The sequence below is a fragment of the Berghia stephanieae genome, chromosome 6 (genome assembly GCF_034508935.2).
Source record: "Berghia stephanieae isolate SIO BIC M18660-M18661 chromosome 6, UCSD_Bste_1.3, whole genome shotgun sequence".
Lineage (NCBI taxonomy): Eukaryota > Metazoa > Mollusca > Gastropoda > Nudibranchia > Aeolidiidae > Berghia > Berghia stephanieae.
This window is the reverse complement of record NC_088365.1, coordinates 9,329,475-9,354,066: the sequence shown is the minus strand read 5'-3', so window position 1 is coordinate 9,354,066 and position 24,592 is coordinate 9,329,475. Positions and strand designations below refer to the sequence as shown.

General features: G+C 34.9%; 1 protein-coding gene across 1 annotated transcript in view; it reads right to left on the bottom strand.

Annotated features, from left to right (window-relative positions):
- Window positions 1–9,053: 9,053 nt before the first annotated feature.
- Window positions 9,054–24,592, bottom strand: part of LOC144974444 (ataxin-10-like) — a 133,643-nt gene continuing 118,104 nt past the window's right edge. The window contains exons 5-9 of the mRNA XM_078917321.1: window positions 21,823–22,060; window positions 17,779–17,887; window positions 17,163–17,338; window positions 13,125–13,188; window positions 9,054–11,207 (exon numbers count right to left, since the gene is read on the bottom strand). Coding sequence (XP_078773447.1) covers window positions 11,008–11,207; window positions 13,125–13,188; window positions 17,163–17,338; window positions 17,779–17,887; window positions 21,823–22,060 — 787 coding nt within the window. The 3' untranslated portion in view covers window positions 9,054–11,007. The remainder of the gene's footprint in view (window positions 11,208–13,124; window positions 13,189–17,162; window positions 17,339–17,778; window positions 17,888–21,822; window positions 22,061–24,592) is intronic.

The following is a 24,592-nucleotide window of genomic DNA, read 5'->3' as shown; positions in this document are numbered from 1 at the left end:
GTAACTCTTTTTTTAAAATAATAAACAACACATCAATTTTCACATAATATCTGCTGAGCAAATTTGAAATTTCAACCAGAGGACACTAGTAAAACAGCATCAGAACTCCACAGAGAAATATAAAATCTTTACAGTTCAGTTTACATTCAGGTCAACACAAATTGGATTAATGAAAATATGAATAAATATTCTTTATAAATTCGTCATGCCGTTTTATCTTCAAAGAAGCTATTTGATAATTATCTAACCAACGGTAAACATTTAACTTTGTAACTTTTAAAAAAATAAGCAACATATCAATTTTCATATAATATCTGCTGAGCAAATTTGAAATTTCAACCAGAGGACACTGGTAAAACAGCACCAGAACTCCTACCAGTTTAGTTCACATCCAGGTCAATACAAATTGATTTAATGAAAATATGAATATTCTTTATAAATTATTCATGCCGTAAAAGCGTATGAGACAAGAATGTTTTAAAATGCACATTATTTTTTTTAAAAAAAGCAAACACTAAAAGCCTTCATAAGGGTCCAAATAAAAGTTTTTTTTTCATCCAATCCAAAGGCGAGAGAGTTATCGCAAAGTCATTGACTTGCCCTGACAGAAGACTGCAAGACACAAAGAATATAAATCATAGATCACACATATTTAAACAAAGTTCTTTACATTTTAAATGACTATATCTACTAGAAAAGACGAAAAAATCTTTCTTTTTTTAATAGAAAAAAAAAAAAGAAATCAAGTCAAAATCTTTTATTTGATTATTTCACACGATAGATGACACAGGTTCTGAATTCAAAGCGTTTTCAAACAAACAAAAATCTTCTATCTATCCTTTCATTCAATGAGACAATTTTAGATTTCATGACACTGGAATGGAAAGATTCCAAATATGACCCATCATCTCAAAACGGTTTTATGTCGGGATGAACCAGATGCTAAAAAGCTGAAATTAATGCTAAACTGGTCAATGATATGAATTAATAGTATTGGTAACCTGAAATATGATATTCATTCTCCTCAATAAAACAATTAAACTCAACCTACGTCTGATATTTCTGGCTATAAATTACATTTTTAACATTATAATAACCCCGACATAATACTGTTTTGAGGCGAGGGGTCACTAATTTGTTGATGGAAAAAAGCATGGCAAAAAGTTTGTTCTATGGCAGAAAATAAGTAAACACAACAGGCAATGATAAGTAGCACCGACGTTTGTTATTTTATATAGTCTTTAACATTAAAGCCATTATTTTCAAGGAGACATTTTTTCTAAAACTGTAATTATGGAGGAGATTCATATTTTACCACCAAATGACAATGGATTTATTATGTATTCTAAGGTGTACGTATAACACTATTATGTCGCTTTAGCGTCAGTATAGAATAAAGATAATAGAATAATCAAATCTAGATCAAGCTAACAATCACTGAAATAAGTAGGACAAATGAGACGAGTTCAACAGAGATATAATATAAGGTAGATCCAAGAGCAATGTAACTAGTCAGACAACATCTAAAACTACCACACTGACACACACACATACATACACAGAATCCTCGCCATAATCGACACTTTTTTTTTGTTTTTAAGCGTTTTACGGCGCTTGCAACACATTAAGGTCATATCAGCGCCAGTAAAAAGGAAGAAAATGGGATAGTAAAAAGTTCTAGAATTACAATTAAAGCATCCAAGAATAAGGCAGACAAAGGGGAATTGGTTCAAATAGGGAACAGACGTAGATTTCAAGAGCTCACTATCAGTATCAGTGTACTTAGTTTGAGATCAACTAACAATCTCATCCAGCTACAAGCACAGGTCCCCACAGTGCATAACAGAGAGATTATTTACAAGGAAAAAAATATCTTCTCCCAAAACTAACTACACATTTGACTGTTTCCCTCCCAGCCAGGGTATCCGGCCAGGGCCAGGACAAAACCAAGTAATCTCATTCCAAGACAAAGACAGAAAGCAAGATGGAAAACAGACATAGGGAGATAGAAGACACAGTAAGTACCTCCCTGCCCATAATCGACACACTCAACTGATTACATACGAAAAACAACGCACAGAACCTAACAATGGCAAAATGAATGAGCAGATGATTTAAAAGGGGGGAGGGGGGGGGGGGACTGCTTCATTTCAGACCAAGGGAACAAATCAACACGGAAAGGACACACATGATATAGAATAGAGAGAGAGAGAGACAGGAAGGCTGTGGATTGGTGAAAAACTCAATCCGTCCAGAGAGGGCATACTTTCTCCTGCTCTAGAGAGAATTTCAACAGCCAAATGTGTTCGATTTATTTCAGAAAATATAACAAACTACAGAATTATATAGATAGATGAAACATAAAGAATCTCTATAATGTTATTGCATGAAGACAATCTATGCCCTAACCATTTTAATATAGAACATGATACCACACACCCATTTCCATGAGATTAAATAAAATATTGCAAAAAAGCATGAAGATAAGATAAACAAGCGGCTATAAGACCTACCAAGACCAAATATACAAAGATGTACAAAGTATAAAGTATAATTTTCAAGATAGCAACATTACCATTCTATAAGGACTGACAAGCGGCTATAAGACCAAGACAACATATTTAAAGTATAAAGTATAATTTTCAAGATAGCAACATTACTATTCTATAAGGACTGACAAGCGGCTATAAGACCAAGACCAAATATACAAAGTTGTACAAAGTATAAAGTATAATTTTCAAGATAGCAACATTACCATTCTATAAGGATTGCATCATCTGTATTGTCAACCATTTCATATGTTACTATTTTGTAAAAAAAAAAAAAAAACAGTTTCCCATATGCATTGAGAAATTCATTGAGCACCCAAGGCATACGATGGAATTTTAAGCGATTATAAAACAAAAGAAGAAAACAAAAACCCATTACCCAGTGAACCATTTGTGTATTGCCAAATCTTTTAAAATCTTACTCTTGCCAAAGAAATAAATAGTCAAACAAGCATTCAGAAAGTGTCAAATTCTCATCACATATGTGACCCACCGTCCCTAAACGGTATTATGTTGGGATGACTTGGGTGCAAAAAATTGAATTAATTGACAAAAACATGAAACTTGGGGTTTGTTTCGATTTGTTATGTTAAAGAATGAAGACAATTTCTCACAATGCAAAAGCTCCAAAATTGGTATTTACTATCAATTTAATTCTAAAGTCACTTTTCGGGATCCAATTCATTCCGACATAATACCGTTTCGAGACGAAGGGTCACATATAGATAAATGACAAAAAAAGCGAGCCGCTGGCTAAAAACGGTATTATCTATTATGCAAGCGTCGACTAGAAGATGTTAGAAATTATTTTGTTTGTTTGTTGCTTTAGGTCTCTTCCAACACAATTGAGGTTATATGAGAGACCGCTGAAACAAAAAAACAAGCAATCTAACAAAAATAGTACAAATATCAATCAAAATCATAACCTAAAGATATCATAAGCTAAATTATAAATAACCAAGAACAAACAGGCAGAGGATTTACAGGAAAAAAAATATCCCCTGTCAAAAATACAATCACAAACCAAAGAAGCAGGATAGGCTAGTAAAGAGAAGAAGAAACGACATCACTATCGGATCGTACACCCATGCGAACATCATAGGTATATGATTCAAGGGTGATGCTCCCATCCAACCACCCGCATGTTAGAAATTAAATCCACAATTGAAAACGTGACAATTTGGCTTTATGTCATTCTCTTTGCTGAGGCTATATGGTCTAGTGGTATGACACTCACTTTCGGATCGGAAGGTCCTGGGTTCGAGCCTCCCGCTCGGTGTATAGTTGAGTTCTTGGAAAAGGCTCTGTACTCACATTCTCACCGTACTCAGGTGTAAAATGAGTACCTGGCCGTTAACAGCATTGTCTTTGTCAGAAAAATTGTAATATCGCCTAACAGGCGTCATGTTCCGTCCTACATGTTAAATGTTGCTGTTGACCAGGGACCCTTTGTAAAGCGCTTTGAGCACATTTGGATGATATTGCGCTATATAAAAGCTCAATTAAATTAAATGCAATTTTTCGATCTGTAAAACAATGAAATGTTGTATTTAAAAATATCTTCACTTCAAAATTTACTTTTTGGTATCTGCATTAACCCTGATATAACAACAGATTGATGTGGTGAGTCATAAATAATAGCAAATAAAAATCTCAAATGAATAGTAAACACAAGCAACAACAAAAAAAACAAAACCCTTAATCTCCATTTCATAGACAAGCACAGAAAAATGGAGAAACCTGAATCATTGAATTATTATTATAATAATAATAATATAAGCATGTATTAAATATAACATTTCAAATATCAAATAGTTTAAAACAAGCTTTGAGGACGAGGAACCCTCGTTATTATTTTACAAATGCAAAGACAAAGATGTTATTAGATAATAATAATAATAATAATAATAATAATAATAATAATAATAATAATAATAATAATAATAATAATAATAATAACAACGATAACGTTGACGACCATGATGATGATGATGATGATGATGATGATGACGATATCAAAAATAATGGTTATAATTATAATATAAAAATATAGATAGCAACATTAGCAGTTTGATGATGAAAAAATTAATTTCATTATCATTGATGTAAGCAAATCTGGTTCTCTTCTTGCATGAAGAATAAAGAGTAATGGTTTTCTTTGTTTATAACCAAGATGGCCGCCGTTGCCTGGCCGCATGACATCAGACTACTGAATCCTATTGTGGCATCTTGGGGTCAGAGCTTATTTGAATGAAAACGTGTTTCGGCGTTGGATTGGGAGGAGATGTGCTAAAGACCTTGCTCTCTGTGCTTGGCCTGCCAGATCCCCAGACCGTACTGTGTGCGACTTTTTCTTATGGGGGGTGTGTTATACGAACGAGGAAGTGTTGGAGAAGGTGAGAAAGGGAAGAATACTGATCGATACCATCAGAACCATCAGAAAGAGGCAGTTACGGTTTCTGGGACATGTGTGGAGAAGAGACGGAATAGAAAAGTTGGTAACATCTGGGATGATCGAAGGAAAGAGAGCTAGAGGAAGACAAAGAATGACTTATCTAAATAACCAAAGAATGGCCAAATGTGACTTTAAAAGCAACGCAGAGGATCGTGATTCGTGGAGACAGCTGGCCGGCAACGTGCTCAAGAGCACAAGCCACGATGGATGATTGTGATGTTATAGATCAAGCTTACATTCTACCACTTACAGCAAATATGGATGAGTTGAAAGATCGAATAACAGCTGTAATCAACACGGTGGACTGTGACATGCTGTGGTGCATGATGGATGGATTCTCAGATGGGCTTGATGCTGTCCACGCTGCCGGTGGTGGCCACACTGAGCATTTATAAAACATGAAATAAAAACTTGAAGATATGAACTACACATGTCGTGCCCAAGTTAGTGTTTTCTATTCTTTTTCTTTTTTAAAATATCGTGTAATAGTTTTGCCATATTCTTGTTGAATCACCCTGTACTTTGAGTTTGTTCCACTGTAAAGCGCTTTAAGGCTTCTGCGTTTAGCGCTATATAAGAACACTTTATTATTATTATTATTATTATTATTATTATTATTATTATTATTATTATTATTATTATTATTATTATTATTATTATTATTATTATTATTATTATTACTATCATTATTATCATTATTATTTTATTATTATTATTATTATTATTATTATTATTATTATTATTATTATTATTATTATTATTATTATTATTATTATTATTATTATTATTTTGTATCATCGAATAATGAATCCAAACTTTTTAGTTCACGTCAAATTCCCTTTTTTTAAAAATCTTTAACCCTTTACAGCAGCTTTTGAATGAACTCTTCCCTGATATGTGACTTACAATCACAACGATATGGTATTTTGTTATGAGTGATACTGATGTTCAAAATTTATAATTTTAAAAAATCTGAAACTTAGATTAAGTTTATGTGTTTTATTCAATTAAATGATATAATTTCTCATAAAGTGCAAAACCCCAATAGTTCATATGTCTGATCATTCATTTTAAGTTTAAACAGTCTGATGCAGTGGGTTACCGAATTCCCCTGGAAAGCAGTAACGATGATACATCGCAGATTCTATTCTCAGTGTCAAAAGGGTTAAATCTACGGTAATACTGAGACAAACAACGGGAGAAATAATGATCTGAAAGAAATCCAGTCTCGCTATATCAAGGGTAAATAAACACTAACACAATTTCTGCTTTAATTTACAGACCATAAAAGTATTGAACATTTCTGCTTTAATTTACAGACCATAAAAGTATTGAACATTTCTGCTTTAATTTACAGACCATAAAAGTATTGAACATTTCTGCTTTAATTTACAGACCATAAAAGTATTGAACATTTCTGCTTTAATTTACAGACCATAAAAGTATTGAACATTTCTGCTTTAATTTACAGACCAGAACAAACTATGCAATACACATTCTTGAGCTCAACTTAAACATTGAAAAATTAAATAAATTCACATTGTGTCTTCCAAAGTGTAAGAATTATCAAAATCTATAGCAAGACACGATGGCAGCCACTGAGTAAAAATGCAATCCTTAGTGAAATATTTCATCTGTTACATCCAACGGTTTTACCTATTATTGTCCATTAAACTATAGTTAACATGAATACTCTTTAGTGAGGTATTTCATCTGTTACATCCCACGGTTATTCATACCATTCTCCATTAAACTATAGTTAACATGAATACTCTTTAGTGAGATATTAACATCTGTTACATCCCACGGTTATACATACCATTCTCCATTAAACTATAGTTAACATGAATACTCTTTAGTGAGGTATTTCATCTGTTACATTCCACGGTTATACATACAATTCTCAATTAAACTATAGTTAACATGAATACTCTTTAGTGAGGTATTTCATCTGTTACATCCCACGGTTATACATACCATTCTCCATTAAACTATAGTTAACATGAATACTCTTTAGTGAGGTATTTCATCTGTTACATCCCACGGTTATACATACCATTCTCCATTAAACTATAGTTAACATGAATACTCTTTAGTGAGATATTAACATCTGTTACATCCCACGGTTATACATACCATTCTCCATTAAACTATAGTTAACATGAATACTCTTTAGTGAGATATTAACATCTGTTACATCCCACGGTTATACATACCATTCTCCATTAAACTATAGTTAACATGAATACTCTTTAGTGAGGTATTTCATCTGTTACATTGTACGGTTATCATTCTCCATTAAACTATAGTTAACATGAATACTCTTTAGTGAGATATTTCATCTGTTACATTGTACGGTTATCATTCTCCATTAAACTATACTTAATATGAATACTCTTTAGTGAGATATTAACACCTGTTACATCCCACTGTTATACATACCATTCTCCATTAAACTATAGTTAACATGAATACTCTTTAGTGAGATATTTCATCTGTTACATTGTACGGTTATCATTCTCCATTAAACTATAGTTAATATGAATACTCTTTAGTGAGATATTAACACCTGTTACATCCCACTGTTATACATACCATTCTCCATTAAACTATAGTTAACATGAATACTCTTTAGTGAGATATTTCATCTGTTACATTGTACGGTTATCATTCTCCATTAAACTATAGTTAATATGAATACTCTTTAGTGAGATATTTCATCTGTTACATTGTACGGTTATCATTCTCCATTAAACTATAGTTAATATGAATACTCTTTAGTGAGATATTAACACCTGTTACATCCCACTGTTATACATACCATTCTCCATTAAACTATAGTTAACATGAATACTCTTTAGTGAGATATTTCATCTGTTACATTGTACGGTTATCATTCTCCATTAAACTATAGTTAATATGAATACTCTTTAGTGAGATATTTCATCTGTTACATTGTACGGTTATCATTCTCCATTAAACTATAGTTAATATGAATACTCTTTAGTGAGATATTAACACCTGTTACATCCCACTGTTATACATACCATTCTCCATTAAACTATAGTTAACATGAATACTCTTTAGTGAGATATTTCATCTGTTACATTGTACGGTTATCATTCTCCATTAAACTATAGTTAATATGAATACTCTTTAGTGAGATATTAACACCTGTTACATCCCACTGTTATACATACCATTCTCCATTAAATTATAGTTAACATGAATACTCTTTAGTGAGATATTTCATCTGTTACATCGTACGGTTATCATTATCCATTAAACTATAGTTAATATGAATACAAAACTGCCAGAAACTGTGGACTTTGAAAACTAATGAACAAAATTAATAAAACATGATGGTGAAAAAAAAGAATTTAGAATTGTTTTTTTTTTTACTGAGGCTGTGATATTCCTTTTTTGCTCAACACATTAAACTCTCTTTTCCATTTGGGTGAAAATACATCTTATTTATATTTTTATATTCTTCAATTTCACTCTTATTCACTGTGTCATGAGAATTGTTTATCGATTCAAACATGTAACATTTGTTTTGATAAAGATGAAATCAAATACGTAAATAATCGTTTTGTCTTATATTATTGTTAAATGAAGCTTAACATTGAAGATTACCATTTCTACGCATACAATTTTACGTAAGGCAGCATGTGTTAATTGTATATAAGCTCTATATAAGTTTTCAGTATTATTATTATTATCATCATCATCATTATTATTATTATTATTATTATTATTATTATTATTATTATTATTATTATTATTATTATTATTATTATTATTATTATCAGTATTATTATTATTATTATTAATTAGTTACTGATATAAAAACGCTGAGATGAGTGCTTAGCAACAATGACTGAAAAAAAAAAAAGAAATATTTTTTCTTTAATTTTTTTTTTTCAGTAAGTAGCATAAAGTTTGTCTCTAACTATTGATTTTTTTTTATTGCGTAGGACAGAAAAGGTGGGCACTGACCACAATTGATATCAGCTAAAATCCTATAAATGCTACTTTTCCTTTATGTATTTTTCTCTGGTGCTTCCCGTTAAAACCACCTCTGATCGTCATAAAATAAACTCGTAACTCTGAAGTCTTGTTTTAACAACTACATATTTACGTTACAGTAGAATCCACATAAACTCAAGAATTCTTAAGTCAACACCTCTTGCAGACCTTACTTTTTCTGTTCTTTATCTTACTTAGTGTGTTCCATTGATAATGGATAAAATCATCCTTGCTGAAAGTCAATCAATTAATTGTTCTTGTCCAGCGTGTTGGCTTTCTTGGGATTCTACTGTATTAAATTTATACTGGAAAGGATCTAAGGGATCGTGTTGTGTTAAAAACAAAAAAGCAGTTGCCATAATAAACAGCGAGTTATACAGCGGTATGAATGTAATATCAAGCAGCTTTCAATTGAGGATTTACAACTGAATCTATTCAGATTAGCCAATACTAGCAAAGCTCTGTAACAGATGGCTAGGCAGCTGTAATGCTTTCTGTACATGGTGTATTCTGCACCTTCAAAATTATATTGACAGGATGTGTGTTTTGTCGAAACTATATTATCTTTGTCTAAAACATTGTTTAGTTTAATAAACACTAACAAACTACATACAAAGTAATTATTGAGATTAGGAAATTTTCAACTCGGAGCCAAAATCGACTTCTCCCCAGACTGGGTCATGTCAGCATCTAATACAAACAGAAGACATGTATTGGTCAGTATGATTATATGGCTGTGAAAGTTGGACAATTATAGAAGACATTAGAAAGAAACTGGAGGCAGCCGATGTGGTTTCTTAGAAGGATGTGAAGAATCTCATGGACAGATTTTAAAAAACTAATGGAGAAGTATTAGAGCAAGCAGAAACTAAAAGGTTACTAATTCGTACAATAAGAAAAAGACAAATGCAATTTTAGGGCACATAAATCGACATGAAAGATAAAAGGTAAAAAGAATAAAGGTAGACCAAGAAAAACATATTTGAATAGTTTGAGTAGCTGGTTGACAAAGAAAGAGAAGAGTAATATTAGTTTTGTGAGGTTATCTGATCAGAGAGATGAATGGCGTACCATGATCACCGATGTCTGGCACAGACTTGGTACTTGAAGAGAGAGAGAAGACATTTTACAAAGTTGTTTCGAAAGATAAACCAAATCTGTTAGAATTGAAAGTAAGAAGCATTTCATTTGTCTTAAATTAGACTACCTGATATAAACCTGTTCTAATGTATGGATCTGAAATCTGGAGAGTCACAAACACCGTTACTCACAAAATTCAGACCTTCAAAAACAAATTCCTCCGCAGGATTTTGAAAATCAGATGGCAAGACCACATCTCCAACATAGAAATATGGAAAAGGTCAAACCAAGAAACCATCAACACCCAATTCAGGAGGAGGAGATGTGTCAGTCAAAAACTAAGAAGACCAGAGAGCAATGTCACCAGCCAGTCCCTTGAGTGAAACCCCCAAGGGACACAAAAGTTGGGCCGTCCAAAACAGACATGGAGGCGCCCGCTGTTAGAAGAAATGAATATGGCAGGCCTCAACTGGGAGGTTACAAAGACAGCCAAGGGCACAAGTAGATGTCAGACACACGTAGATGCCCTGTGTTCAACAATGAGCGAAGAGAATTAAGTCAAGACTGGCGAGGTTGTTTACTTGGCCACGGGTGGAATACTTCTCTAAAGATGCTCAAATATAACTCACAGCCTCAAAACGGTATTATGTCTGGGTGATTTAGCTGTGAAGATCAAAGTTGTGGTCAAAAATATTATTAGTTTTATTAGGGAGAAACTATTTAGTATAAATATATTTATATACTATAGCATATACTTCCAATTATTCTGATCAGATTCGTGTATAGTTTTCATTATAGATGGTACAACTACATGGTACATCCCAACATGATGCCAGATTGAGTCGCTGAGTCATGGATAACACACAAAAAACATCACAACATGATGAGCAGTCTTCATTGTTTTGGTGGCTGTTGATCCTTGAGAGGTTTGACCACAATCTTTCCACCGCGTAGTTCCGTGTCCACCCCCATTTTCCTGAGCGCACCAATGTGTCCAGCCAATCCTTGCAATGACATTCCGGTCATCGCCTGCCTGTTTTCAACATTGTCCTCTAGAAGATTCCGAATGGCCAGAACCACCCATTGAGTGATGTCTATAACATAGAGTCAAGGAATGCAACGATCAGCATTTCGATTTTATATAAATAATGATTAATGAGTTTAAAAGTCACACGGATAAGGCCCATGGAATTTTTTCCCAGTTTCTATAGTGTTGAACAAAAGCAATTGCTTGCTACCATTTGGATAGGACAACTACCCAGTCAATGCTGGGAGGCAGAAGGGCTAGAACAAATCTTGACTGCACTGTTTTGTTTGTTTTTAAGGGTTTTATGGCGCTTGCAACACATTAAGGTCATATCAGCGCCAGTAAAAAGGAAGAAAATGGGATAGTAAAAAGTTCTAGAATTACAATTAAAGCATCCAAGAAAAGGTAAGACAATGGGGAATTGTTCAAATAGGGAACAGATGTGGATTCCAAGAGCACACTATTAGTGCACTTAGTTTGAGATCACCTAAAAGTCTCATCCAGACAAAAGCACAGGTTCCTACTAAGAGGAATACACTCAAATGTTTACAAATCATATATAATACATAAAACAAAATATAATACAGTGCATAACAGAGAGATGTTTTACAAAGAAAAAAATATCATCCCCCAAAACTAACTATACATTCGACTGTTTCCGGCCAGGGCCAGGACAAAACCAAGTAATCTCATTCCAAGACAAAGACAGAAAGCATGTTGGAAAACAGACATGGGGGGGGGGGGGGGGGGGGGGGGGGGGTAGAAGACACAGTATGTACCTCCCTGCCCACTCCTGCCCAGAACCCCGCCCAGTGCTATCATTTGGATGGGACAACTACCCAGTCACTGCTGGGAGGCAAAAGGGCTAGATCAAATCTTGACTGCACTGTTTTACATGAAATGCGAGTGATCTGTCAATTGAGCTTACGCAACATGAAGAAAGAGTAAAATACAAAATCATTCTGTCATTATCAAGGCAAAATGTTTTTTGAAAGATTGAACTAGATGGTGTGTTCAGATCCATTAAAGGATTCTAGAACAATTGAAGTCTTCAGTTCTAAATTGTATATTATATGTACATGACTTCATGCTTAGTGGTCAAAGATAATAGTGAAATCAACGGTTGTGATATGGTGCATTATTTATGGAGTTATTGCCCTTGGCGATTTTAATACCAATTTTGTATCAGCGCGAATAATACATTGAATTACATCATATATTATCATATAAGTTTAAATAAGGCCATAGTTTATAATATTTTATGAATACGTTATATTCTTATCGTTAATTAACTACACAAGTGCTTTAACGTTATGTTAAAGTACGCCTGGTCTGAAAATATGTATATTTCTATACTATATGCCATGTTAGAGATTCCTTAGAGTGTAAAATATCATTCTTGAGTTTGCAATAAATTATCTTCCCAACAAGCCATCAATGAGTGTCTAATAATAATAATAATAATAATAATAATAATAATAATAATAATAATAATAATAATAATAATAATAATAATAATAATAATAATAATATAATAATAATAATAACAATAATAATAATAATAATAATAATAATATAATAATAATAATAATAATAATAATAATAATAGTAATAGTAATAATAATGATAATAATAATAATAATAATAATAATAATATAATAATAATAATAATAATAATAATAATAATAATAATAAAATAATAATAATAATAATAATAATAATAATAATAATAATAATAATAATAATAATAATAATAATAATAATAATAATAATAATAATAATTAATAATAATAATAATAATAATAATAATAATAATAATAAGAATAACATAGTAATAACAACACATCAATAATCATAATCATAATAATATCAATAATCATAATCTTAACAATGATGATGATGATGATGATGATGATGATGATGATGATGATGATGATGATGATGATGATGATGATGACAATAACCACATCATACAAAAGGATACAGGGATTATGGCAGTCGATCATAGTCAGATCAAGCAATAGTGGGATACCATCAAGGCTTCGAACCTGTTACAAATAGAATACAAATATATGTATGAAACAACACACAATCATAAACAACAATAACGATCACACACACTTCCCGTAGATTGTCCTATAAAACAACCCACAATCCTAAACAACAATAACAATTACACACACTTCCCGTAGATTGTCCTATAAAACAACACACAATCATAAACAACAATAACGATTACACACACTTCCCGTAGATTGTCCTATAAAACAACACACAATCATAAACAACAATAACAATTACACACACTTCCCGTAGATTGTCCTATAAAACAACCCACAATCCTAAACAACAATAACAATTACACACACTTCCCGTAGATTGTCCTATAAAACAACACACAATCATAAACAACAATAACGATTACACACACTTCCGTAGATTGTCCTATAAAACAACACACAATCATAAACAACAATAACGATTACACACACTTCCCGTAGATTGTCCTATAAAACAACCCACAATCATAAACAACAATAACGATCACACGCACTTCCCGTAGATTGTCCTATAAAACAACACACAATCATAAACAACAATAACGATTACACACACTTCCCGTAGATTGTCCTATAAAACAACCCACAATCATAAACAACAATAACGATTACACACACTTCCCGTAGATTGTCCTATAAAACAACACACAATCATAAACAACAATAACGATCACACACACTTCCCGTAGATTGTCCTATAAAACAACACACAATCATAAACAACAATAACGATCACACACACTTCCCGTAGATTGTCCTATAAAACAACACACAATCATAAACAACAATAACGATTACACACACTTTCCGTAGATTGTCCTATAAAACAACCCACAATCATAAACAACAATAACGATTACACACACTTCCCGTAGATTGTCCTATAAAACAACACACAATCATAAACAACAATAACGAATACACACACTTCCAGTAGATTGTCCTAGTGACATGAAACAGTACTCTAGAAGTTAAACAATAATAATTATACTTGAAATGTTTATATATATATATATATATATATATATATATATATATATATATATATATATATATATATATATATATATCTATTCAATGTATTAGCTCATGATCATGCATATACAATCTTATAAATATGTGACCCATCCTCTCTATACGGTATAAAGTCGGCGTGAACGTGATGCTGAAAACTGAATTTCACACTGCATTTACAACATTTGGGTTACCGAAAATTACGTCATTAAAAAAAAACCCAATCCTCTAGCATTTATATCGTGCAATAACCACTTAACACGCTCCAAGCGTTTTATATGGGATCTCTGGCCAGCGCAGCATTCATTTAGGACGAGACATGAAGCCTCTTAGGCGATGTTACAATTATTATTATTCGTACAGAGACAATGCTGTTAAAGTGAGGTACTCATTTCACATCTGAGAATGTGAGTAAAGAGCCTTTTCAATGGAATAAACTAAACTATACGCCGCTCGGAGCGGGACTCAAACGCTGGACCTTCGACCTTCCAATCCGAAAGTGAGTGTCATACCACTAGACCACATAGCTCCATATTAAGGAGAGTGAGTTTCATTCCTTTAACTTAAAAAAAAATCATCTTAAATGTTTATTTCCAGATCATTTCCACTTTAAACTCAATTTTCTATCTGGAGTCCAAGGTAACATAGTACCAGTTTAACGCAAAGGGTAATAAATAATAGGGAATGAGATTAGCGGAAGAGTAGCGTCCCTTGATTGGACGTCACCTTACAGAGAGAACGTCAAAATGGTTTTGTGCATGCGTCTCTCTCGTCCTCGCTTTCGGTGAAGTGTCCCATGCCGCACAACCAACATGACGTTCTCTCTCTAATAACATTTGCCGCTCGTGACTTCCAATCAAGGGACACTACTCTTCCGCTAATCTCATTCCCTATAAGTATATACAAAATATTAGTCCGTGATCGTTACATAAAACACTTGTAAAGACAGACGAGTGGTTGATTATATGTAATACTATAACACATTTTCAATGAGGGAACTTTTACAGTAATATGTTTTCCCCCCTATAAATTCATGTGAAAATACAAATACTTAGGCTTCTCATTCTGTGTAACCAAGTCTGTAAAACTCGTTTGACTTGACGTTGTTTTGGGGTCAATACAAATGTTATAACATAAAGGAAGAAAAGGATAATAGATGGTGAAAAGGATAGTCATGAGAGAAAGAAAGAGAGAGATAGAGAGAGAGAGATAGATAGAGATAGATATAGAGATAGATAGAGAGAGAGAGAGAGAGAGAGAGAGAGATGATAGAAAGATGGGGGAGATGTTTTAACAATGACGATGATACGACAAAATAATAGAAAATATACATCGGATTACCAAAACCCTTGATTCATCATAAAACGTACCAAAGGGTATACGACTAAGCTACTAGAGGCTATGGACTTTAAAGAGCAATGCACACAAAATTCAATATAACAGCTTCAGATGACACACAAAATTCAGATTGGCTGAATAAGGAAGGGTTTTGATTCTAAAACGTTCCGTTTTTAATAATCTCATCGTTTTCGAAGTCATTACTGTTATAATATTCATTTTGGTACAGTGTGCGGCTATGTGGTCTAGTGATATGACACTCGCTTTCGGATCGAAAGGTCCTGGGTTCGAGCTTCGCTCGGTGCATAGTTGAGTCCTTGGAGAAGACTCTTTACTCACATTCTCTCACCGTACTCAGGTGTAAAATGAGTACCTGGCCGTTAACAGCGCTGTCTCTGTTGGAAAAAATTGTGTTATCGCCTAACAGGCGTCGTGTCTCGTTCTTTATGTTTCGTGTTGCTGTTGGTCAGGTCAGAGACCCTTTGTAAAGCGCTTTGAGCACGTTTAGTGGATATTCATCATCATCATCATTTGCCTTTTTCACCCTGGGTCAGGAGGGTATAGGCCACAGACAAACAGTTTCCATCCTTCTCTATCCCGAGCTAACTTTTTTATCTCATTCCAGGTCTTACCACTTCTCTGTATATCAGCTTCTTTAATTCTTCTCCATGTTCTTCGCGGCCTTCTATATAAGAGCTCAACCCTTTTCTTTCTTTTTTTTTTTTTTACATTACTTAGGACGTACCAAATCCTGGTTCTTGCGATGTCTGTAGGCCGTTAACAGCGTTGTCTCTGTCGGAAAAATTGTGTTATCGCCTAACAGGCGTCGTGTCTCGTTCTTTATGTTTCGTGTTGCTGTTTGTCAGAGACCCTTTTTAAAGCGCTTTGAGCACGTTTAGTGGATATTGCTCTATATAAAAGCTCAACTCTTTTTTTTTTACATACCGTCAACTGGGGTCACTTTGCCTTAAGGGCTGACTCTGCCTCTGTATATTTAGACAAATTAGATTACATTTAGATTTGTATCAGATATTTCTTTTGATGAAAACTCAAGTCCCCTAATGAAGGAAAAAACAACAGCAAGCCTGAGAATACTCAAAATGCTCCAAATCGGTAGAGGCAAAGTCACACTGAGAGGCAAAGTCACACTGAGAGGCAAAGTCACACCGAGAGGCAAAGTCACACTGAGAGGCAAAGTCTCACACTGAGAGGCAAAGTCACACTGAGAGGCAAAGTCACACTGAGAGGCAAAGTCACACTGAGAGGCAAAGTCACACTGAGAGGCAAAGTCACACTGAGAGGCAAAGTCACACTGAGAGGCAAAGTCACACTGAGAGGCAAAGTCACACTGAGAGGCAAAGTCACACTGAGAGGCAAAGTCACACTGAGAGGCAAAGTCACACCGAGAGGCAAAGTCACACCGAGAGGCAAAGTCACACTGAGAGGCAAAGTCACACTGAGAGGCAAAGTCACACTGAGAGGCAAAGTCACACCGAGAGGCAAAGTCACACTGAGAGGCAAAGTCTCACACTGAGAGGCAAAGTCACACTGAGAGGCAAAGTCACACTGAGAGGCAAAGTCACCCCAGTTGACGGTAACTTAGAACTTACCAAATCCTGGTTCTTGCGATGTCTGTAGGCCATATTGGCGATGAGGCGGATCAAGTCCTTCTTCAGTCCGTACACGGGATGGTGTGGGCTGATGTTGTCGGCTCGGGACGCTTTCTCCACCTTGGTGAATGCGTTGTTGCCGGATTTGCCGATGTTGTGAATGTTGGTGAGTAAATCTTGAGAGAGATGGACGGGACAGGAAAAAGTTTCTCTTGATGATATTATTATAATGTTGGTTGATAATTATTTGGCATAATAATAGGCATAGTAAACAGCTATGATAAATGTGGCTGTTAAAAACAACAATTACTGGTAACAAAGCTATGTCTGAAATAAACTTCGTATACGTACTCTACTAAATGTGTACTACATGTTGCATATAAAACAACTATTACAACAATAACAATAATAATAATAATAATAATAATAATAATAATAATAATAATAATAATAATAATAATAATAATAATAATAATAATAATAATGATGATGATGATGATGATGATGATGATGATGATGATGATGATGATGATGATGATGATGACCATGATGATGATAATGACCATGATGATGAACATCATTTCTGCTAAAAATAAAAGCTCCACCACAAACTTACTGACTGCCGTAGACAGGAGCTCAGTGTCTTCTTTCAACTCGGGGTACTTGCCCGTGTGAGAGGCTGCAAGGCCTAGAATCTCCAACTCTTTCACGATCACCAACGCCATCTGACGATAAAATACAAAGAAAACCACCGGATATGAGTTCCTCCATAATAAGTGGGACTCACGGATCAACAAACAACTTTGTGCAATGCTAGGTACAATATTAAAGGATTAGATAAAGTACTTTTGTAAAAAAAAAAATATTATTTCGTAATTGAGGTGTCAATAGACTTCAACAGTGTGACGTCACTTCCCTCGTAATGACTCATAGTGACTTAGTAACTGGTTCTAAACTATCGGAACACTGGCGGACGTCCTTATGAAATACTTCTCCAACGAGCATAAAATTGTATCCAGATGCCCGTGTGAGAGGCTGCAAGACCTAGAATCTCCAACTCTTTCACGATCACCAACGCCATCTGACGATGAAATACAAAGAAAACCACTGGATATGAGTTCCTCCATAATAAGTGGGACTCACGGATCAACAAACAACTTTGTGCAATGCTAGGTACAATATTAAAGGATTAGATAAAGTAATTTTGTAAATTTTTTTTTATTATTTCGTAATTGGATTCAGTAGTCTGATGTCACGCCGCCCGGCAACGGCGGCCATCTTGGTTCTAAACAAAGAAAATCATTACTTTTTATTCTTCATGCTGGCGAGAACTTTTCATTCCCTTTTCATATGCCTTTTGATCAGAATGTGTAAAAGTCAAAACATGATCAAATGTATGTGTGTTTTTTTCCTCTGGAAACGTTTTTATGCTCGCCGGAGAAATATTTCATACGGGCGTCCGCCATTGTTCCGATAGTTTAGAGCCAGTGTTACTAAGTTACCATGCGTCATTAGGAAGGAAGTGACGTTACGACTATGGAATCCTATTGAGGTGTCAATAGGCTTCAACAGTCGTGACGTCACTTCCCTCGTAACGACTCATAGTGACTTAGCAACTGGTTCTAAACTATCGGTAAAATGGCGGACGCTCTTATAAAATACTTCTCCGACGAGCATAAAAGTGTATCCAGAGGAGAAAAAACATTATAAATCTGATCATGTTTTGACTTTTATACATTCTGATCGCATGACATGTGAAAAAGTTCTGGCCAGCATGAAGAATAAAAAGTAAGGACTTTCTTTGTTTAGAACCAAGCTGCTGGTTACTGGGCGGAAGTGACATCAGACTATTGAATCTTATTGCTTTGGAGTGAGTTCGTAGTAGTTTACTGGTCATGGACAACCACTGAGAAAAAGTCAAACTCTTTGTGTATGTGTATGTGCGGCTATGTGGTCTAGTGGTATGACACTCGCTTTCGGATCGGAAGGTCCTGGGTTCGAGCCTCGCTCGGCGCATAGTTGAGTCCTTGGAGAAGGCTCTTTACTCACATTCTCTCACCGTACTCAGTTGTAAAATGAGTACCTGGCCGTTAACGGCGTTGTCTCTGTCCCAGAAATTTGTAAGATCGCCTGACAGGCGTCATGTCTCGTCCTAAATGTTATGTGTTGCTGTTGGCCAGGGACCCCTTGTAAAGCGCTTTGAGGACGTTTAGTGGATATTGCGCTATATAAAAAGCTCAAGTTTAAAGCTCAAGTATGTGTGTGTGTGTGTGTGTGTGTGTTTGGGTGGGTGTTGGTAATGATTTTTGTTGAGCCTTCGTAATAGTAAATCTGACAAAATTTATAGTCGTAACAGGACATACAAACTGAGGTTGAGAACTTAAAAACCGTAGGTTAATCCTGACTCATCGCATCGAAAGGAAATTATATCGGAGTGTTAACTCACTCAATCCTAGAGATTTTTGCTACTTTTCAAAATTGGAAAAAAAATGTATTAAAAATGAGCATGTACATTATTCAACTATCATTAACATGCATACATTAAAAACATGAGCTTTGATACTACGCCTGTAATTTGTCTCAGAAAAATGTAATAAATAGGCATAGGGTAAAAGTGACCCGGGTAAACTACGGATATAGTCGGTGTTAGGGTTGAGTGAGTTAAGAATGTCAGAAAGTAACTTGAAAATCAAGATGATCAGAAATCTATAAATGTTTAGTGTTTCGCTCTTAAGAAATTGGCAATTCCTTCAATAAACAAACAAACAATAAAAAAAAAACAAAAAAAACAAAACAAACAAACTTAAGACGTAACCCTCTCCTTACCAACTATCGGAAAACCGTCACATTCGATACGATAAAACCAAAATAATTTTATCTTTCTGATTTCTTTTGCACATCACAAAATTTATAGAAAATGTGCTGGTATAGATCGCTAGTAGTAGTAGTAATAGTAGTGGTAGTAGTAGTTTTTAATAATCTGATCGTTTTTTCGAAGTCGTTCCTGTTATAATATTCATTTTGGTACAGTGTGCGGCTATGTGGTCTTGTAGTATGACACTCGCTTTCGGATCGAAAGGTCCTGGGTGCAAGACACTGTGTTGTAGAGCTCGTTTTACTGAACAATATTATGTATAGAATGTCGATACTTGTTGCTGTTCTGGATGAGTAAGAAAATTATATGTGGCCCCTCGTCTCAAAACGGTATTATGCCGGGATGATTAATATGCTGAAAAATTGAATGTATAGCCAGAAATATCAGACTTGGGTTGAGTTTATAAGTTTTATTGAGGAGAATAAATATGATTTTTCATGGAACTAATACCGATAATTCATATTTTTGACCAATTTAGCATTAATTTTGGGTTTTTAACACCTGGTTCATCCCGACACAATACCGTTTTGATACGATGGGTCACGTATTTTTGTGTTGCGTGGAGGGGGGGGGGTGAAATTTTGAGGAAAGTCTGAAAATGGCTGGTGAGGAGAGAGTTAAGCCAAGTCTAAATAATGGTATTGGCTGTAAATTGAATCTTTCACCGTCCTAATCATCCTAAGTATTGAAGCGACCGGTGACGTTTAATATCAAAAGTGGCTGTGCTGTCTTCGTCAAAACGCTGGAAACATTTTTTTTTTTGAGAAATAAGTGATGATTTTAAAAGGACAGGCCCCTTAGGTCAATTTCTTACACCTATTTTTACGATATTTTTCCTTTTTTTTCATAAACATTGTAAATAAATATATGTCAAAATTGTACGTTTATTTAATGACAAATTAGAGAGCAAGCACTGGTGTAGGATAAATATCTGAAAAGGTAATTCAAGGATAAAGAATGTGTAATTCTTTAAAGTCAATATGATCAGAATGAGTAAATTATATAAATAATAAGCTCTTTTAGAGTTTAAAGACAATGATAACTCTCCTCAATGAAGGCATTTCTTTTAACTAAAAATTTATAAATTAGGGCTAAAACTTCAATTATAGGCATCGGGTTCACCCCCGACATAATGCCATTTTGAGACACATAAGTAGCAGCTGGAGGCGCCACACAAAGCGAGGCTCAATTGAAGGAGAACGGGACAACATGGGAGAAAGTGGAGATGGCGGCCCAAAAACATTATCCAATGGAGAAGTGTCGTTGATGGCCTGGGCTCCTGGAGGACCGAAAGACCAAAGTACGAGTAAGGGCTAACCCACACCGGAGACCGACTTCGACGACCTGACACTGCCGTCCTTTGCCGTCTTCCGGATAAAGACGTCGGGCACGGACAGAATACTAAGGAAAAGAAAAAAAAGAAGAGCCGCTAGACCTACCCATACTAAGCTCGAGAAGAAAAAAAAAACGGCAGAGGACGTCGGGTGCTTGTTATAGGTAGGTCTAGCGGCTCTTCTCTTTATTCTTATTATTTTGTACGTGCCCGACGTCTTTATCCGGAGACGGCAGAGGACGGCAGTTCCGGGTCGTCGGAGTAAGTCTCCGGTGTGGGTTAGCCCTTAACCTTTCAACACTAGGATAATCCAGCCAAGTTAAGAAGATTTTCAGCTGTATATAATCCCTTGATTCGGTTTTGTCGTTTCGCCTAGAGCATGGGGCGTGGCTATATTGGTTGATTAGCCCTAAGTCAGTAAGAATACGACATGTGACTGAACTACTATGTACCTCATTGTCAGCAGATTCGGGGGTCTTCAGCTTCAACAAATCGTTGCACTGTTGCTTCATGTGTCCAGCCAGGAAATATATGTTGGCGGGGCAGATCGGTAGCGATGACTGTGGAGACGACGACGGTGGTGATGTCGAATTGGAGTTGCCGTTACTGTCTTTATCACCACTAACACCATTTGTATCGTCATCTTGCAATTCCGACACGTCCGCCAAAATCAGTTCGACCATCAACAATCTGAAATAGAGGAAAAAGGGGGAAAATAAAATATTTGAATTGTAAGAAATACACGGCTCTATCGATCAATTTAAATTATCCTCATCTTGGCAAAACCAAGGTTTGAGAGTTTATTCCAAGATGAGGGTAATTTAAATCCATTGATATTTGAAGGACGAGTTTTCTGGCCAAATTTTTAGATCCCATTTTTTTCCAGAGTACGGCAGTTAAGAGGTTAACTCGCTCAACCCTAACACCGACTATATCCGTAGTTTACCCGGGGTTACTTTTACACCATGCCTATTTATTACATTATTCTGAGACAAATCATAGGCGTAGTATCAAAGCTAATGTTTTTAGTTTTTACAAGTTAATAATAATTGAATAAAACTATCTATGCACATGCTCATTTCTAATACATTTTTTCCAATTTTGAAAAGTAGCAAAAATCTTTAGGATTGAGTGAGTTGATCCCATTTTGAAATATCTTAATTGGATGTCCAGACAGAGGAGAGTTTTTGAATAAAAGTTGGCATGTATTAGATAATGTCTTCGTGATACTTTTTGATCACTGTTTATTGTCTACACTTAAGTCTTCTAACTCATTTTCCAATAAGAAAAAAATAAAATCTACTTTTCTGAAAAATCATCTGACTCTGTTGAACTCAGTAACCACTTATAGAAAGAACAGAGTTCTAATCATCATCATCATCATCATCATCATCATCATCATCATCATCATCATCATCATCATCAACATCATCATCATCATCATCATCAAAATCATCATCGCTTATCCCTCCTGGATGTGGCCTCCACAACTGCTAACCCAAACAAGCTTCTAATACCTAGAATATCACAAACTACCGAATCATATATATCGATAGTATGATCTTGTATGTGTTTTATAATGTTTTCATTTTCGTAATTATTAGTATGTACTCGTACAATTTCTCTTATTAGACCTTAGTAAGAATTCTGTAGTAAAGCGCCATTAAGCAAGGTAAATTGCTTGATATATGCGTATATTTACTTTAAATAAATTTTTTTAACACTATACATTACACCCTACAGTTAATTTATTCTTAGAAGTAAAGAAAAGCACATTTTGTAAATAAGACATTTACAAAGAAATCCCCAAACCCCATGATTTTTAAGGTCCGCAAATCCCGCGAATCCAGCGAATAATTCCCTTTGGTACTTAGCAAGTCACGTCTTCTTGACTAAATCCAAACACCCCTCTCTCTCTCTCTCTCTCTCTCTCTCTCTCTCTCTCTCTCTCTCTCTCTCTCTCTCTCTCTCTCTCTCTCTCTCTCTCTCTCTAATCTCTTTTATTCTTCCCCCCCCCCCCCCGCCTCCACCCAATAACCACACAAGACCCACACATACACCAATACTCTCTCAAGAAAATATGGAGGCGGAACAAAATTAAATAGAGCACAAAGCTAGAATCCATTTCCGGTTTTTTAAAAACTGAAAAGAGTCGATTGATTCATCTTTTTTCTCCTCCTTCTAGTTATCTTGGGATCTTCGACGTTATACCAAGCCTAGACAGGAAATTCGAATTTCAGAGGACAAAGAAAAAGACAGGGCAAGATTCAAGATGATTTTACGATGGAAGAAAGTTTTAAGAATAGGGGGGAAATAAGGCAAGCCAATAAGACAATCAATTCAACGGATATTTTCAGAATGGAGTATCCCAAGGGGCGTATGGAGTTAGAAACAGATTTCGATCTGCTGAGACAGCAGTAAAGGAGATGTTATTTTGATGCGATTTTTTAAAACTACATGTAATTTTTTTTTCTTCTCCAAGATCCCAACTGGTACAGCTGGTGCTGCAATGACTACATATGCTGAGGACGGTTGCTGATGCTACTGATGCTGCTGCTGCTGCTGCTATTACTACTACTACTACTACTACTACTACTACTACTACTACTACTACTACTACTACTACTACTACTACTACTACTACTCCTCCTCCTCCTACTACTACTACTACATAACTACTACTACTACTACTACTACTACTACTACTACTACTACTACTACTACTACTACTACTATAACTACTACTACTACTATAACTACTACTACTACTACTACTACTACTACTACTACTACTACTACTACTACTACTACTACTGAACTACTACTATACTACTACTACTACTACTACTACTACTACTACTACTACTATAACTACTACTACTACTACTACTACTACTACTACTACATACTACTACTACTACTACTATAACTAACTACTACTACTAATACTACTACTACTACTATAACTACTACTACTACTACTGCTACTACTACTACTATAACTACTACTCCTACTACTACTACTACTACTATAACTACGACTACTATTACTACTACTACTACTACTACTACTACTACTACTACTACTACTACTACTACTAACTACTACTACTACTATAACTACTACTACTACTACTACTACTACTACTACTACTACTACTACTCCTACTACTACTATAACTACTACTACTACTACTACTACTACTACTACTACTATAACTA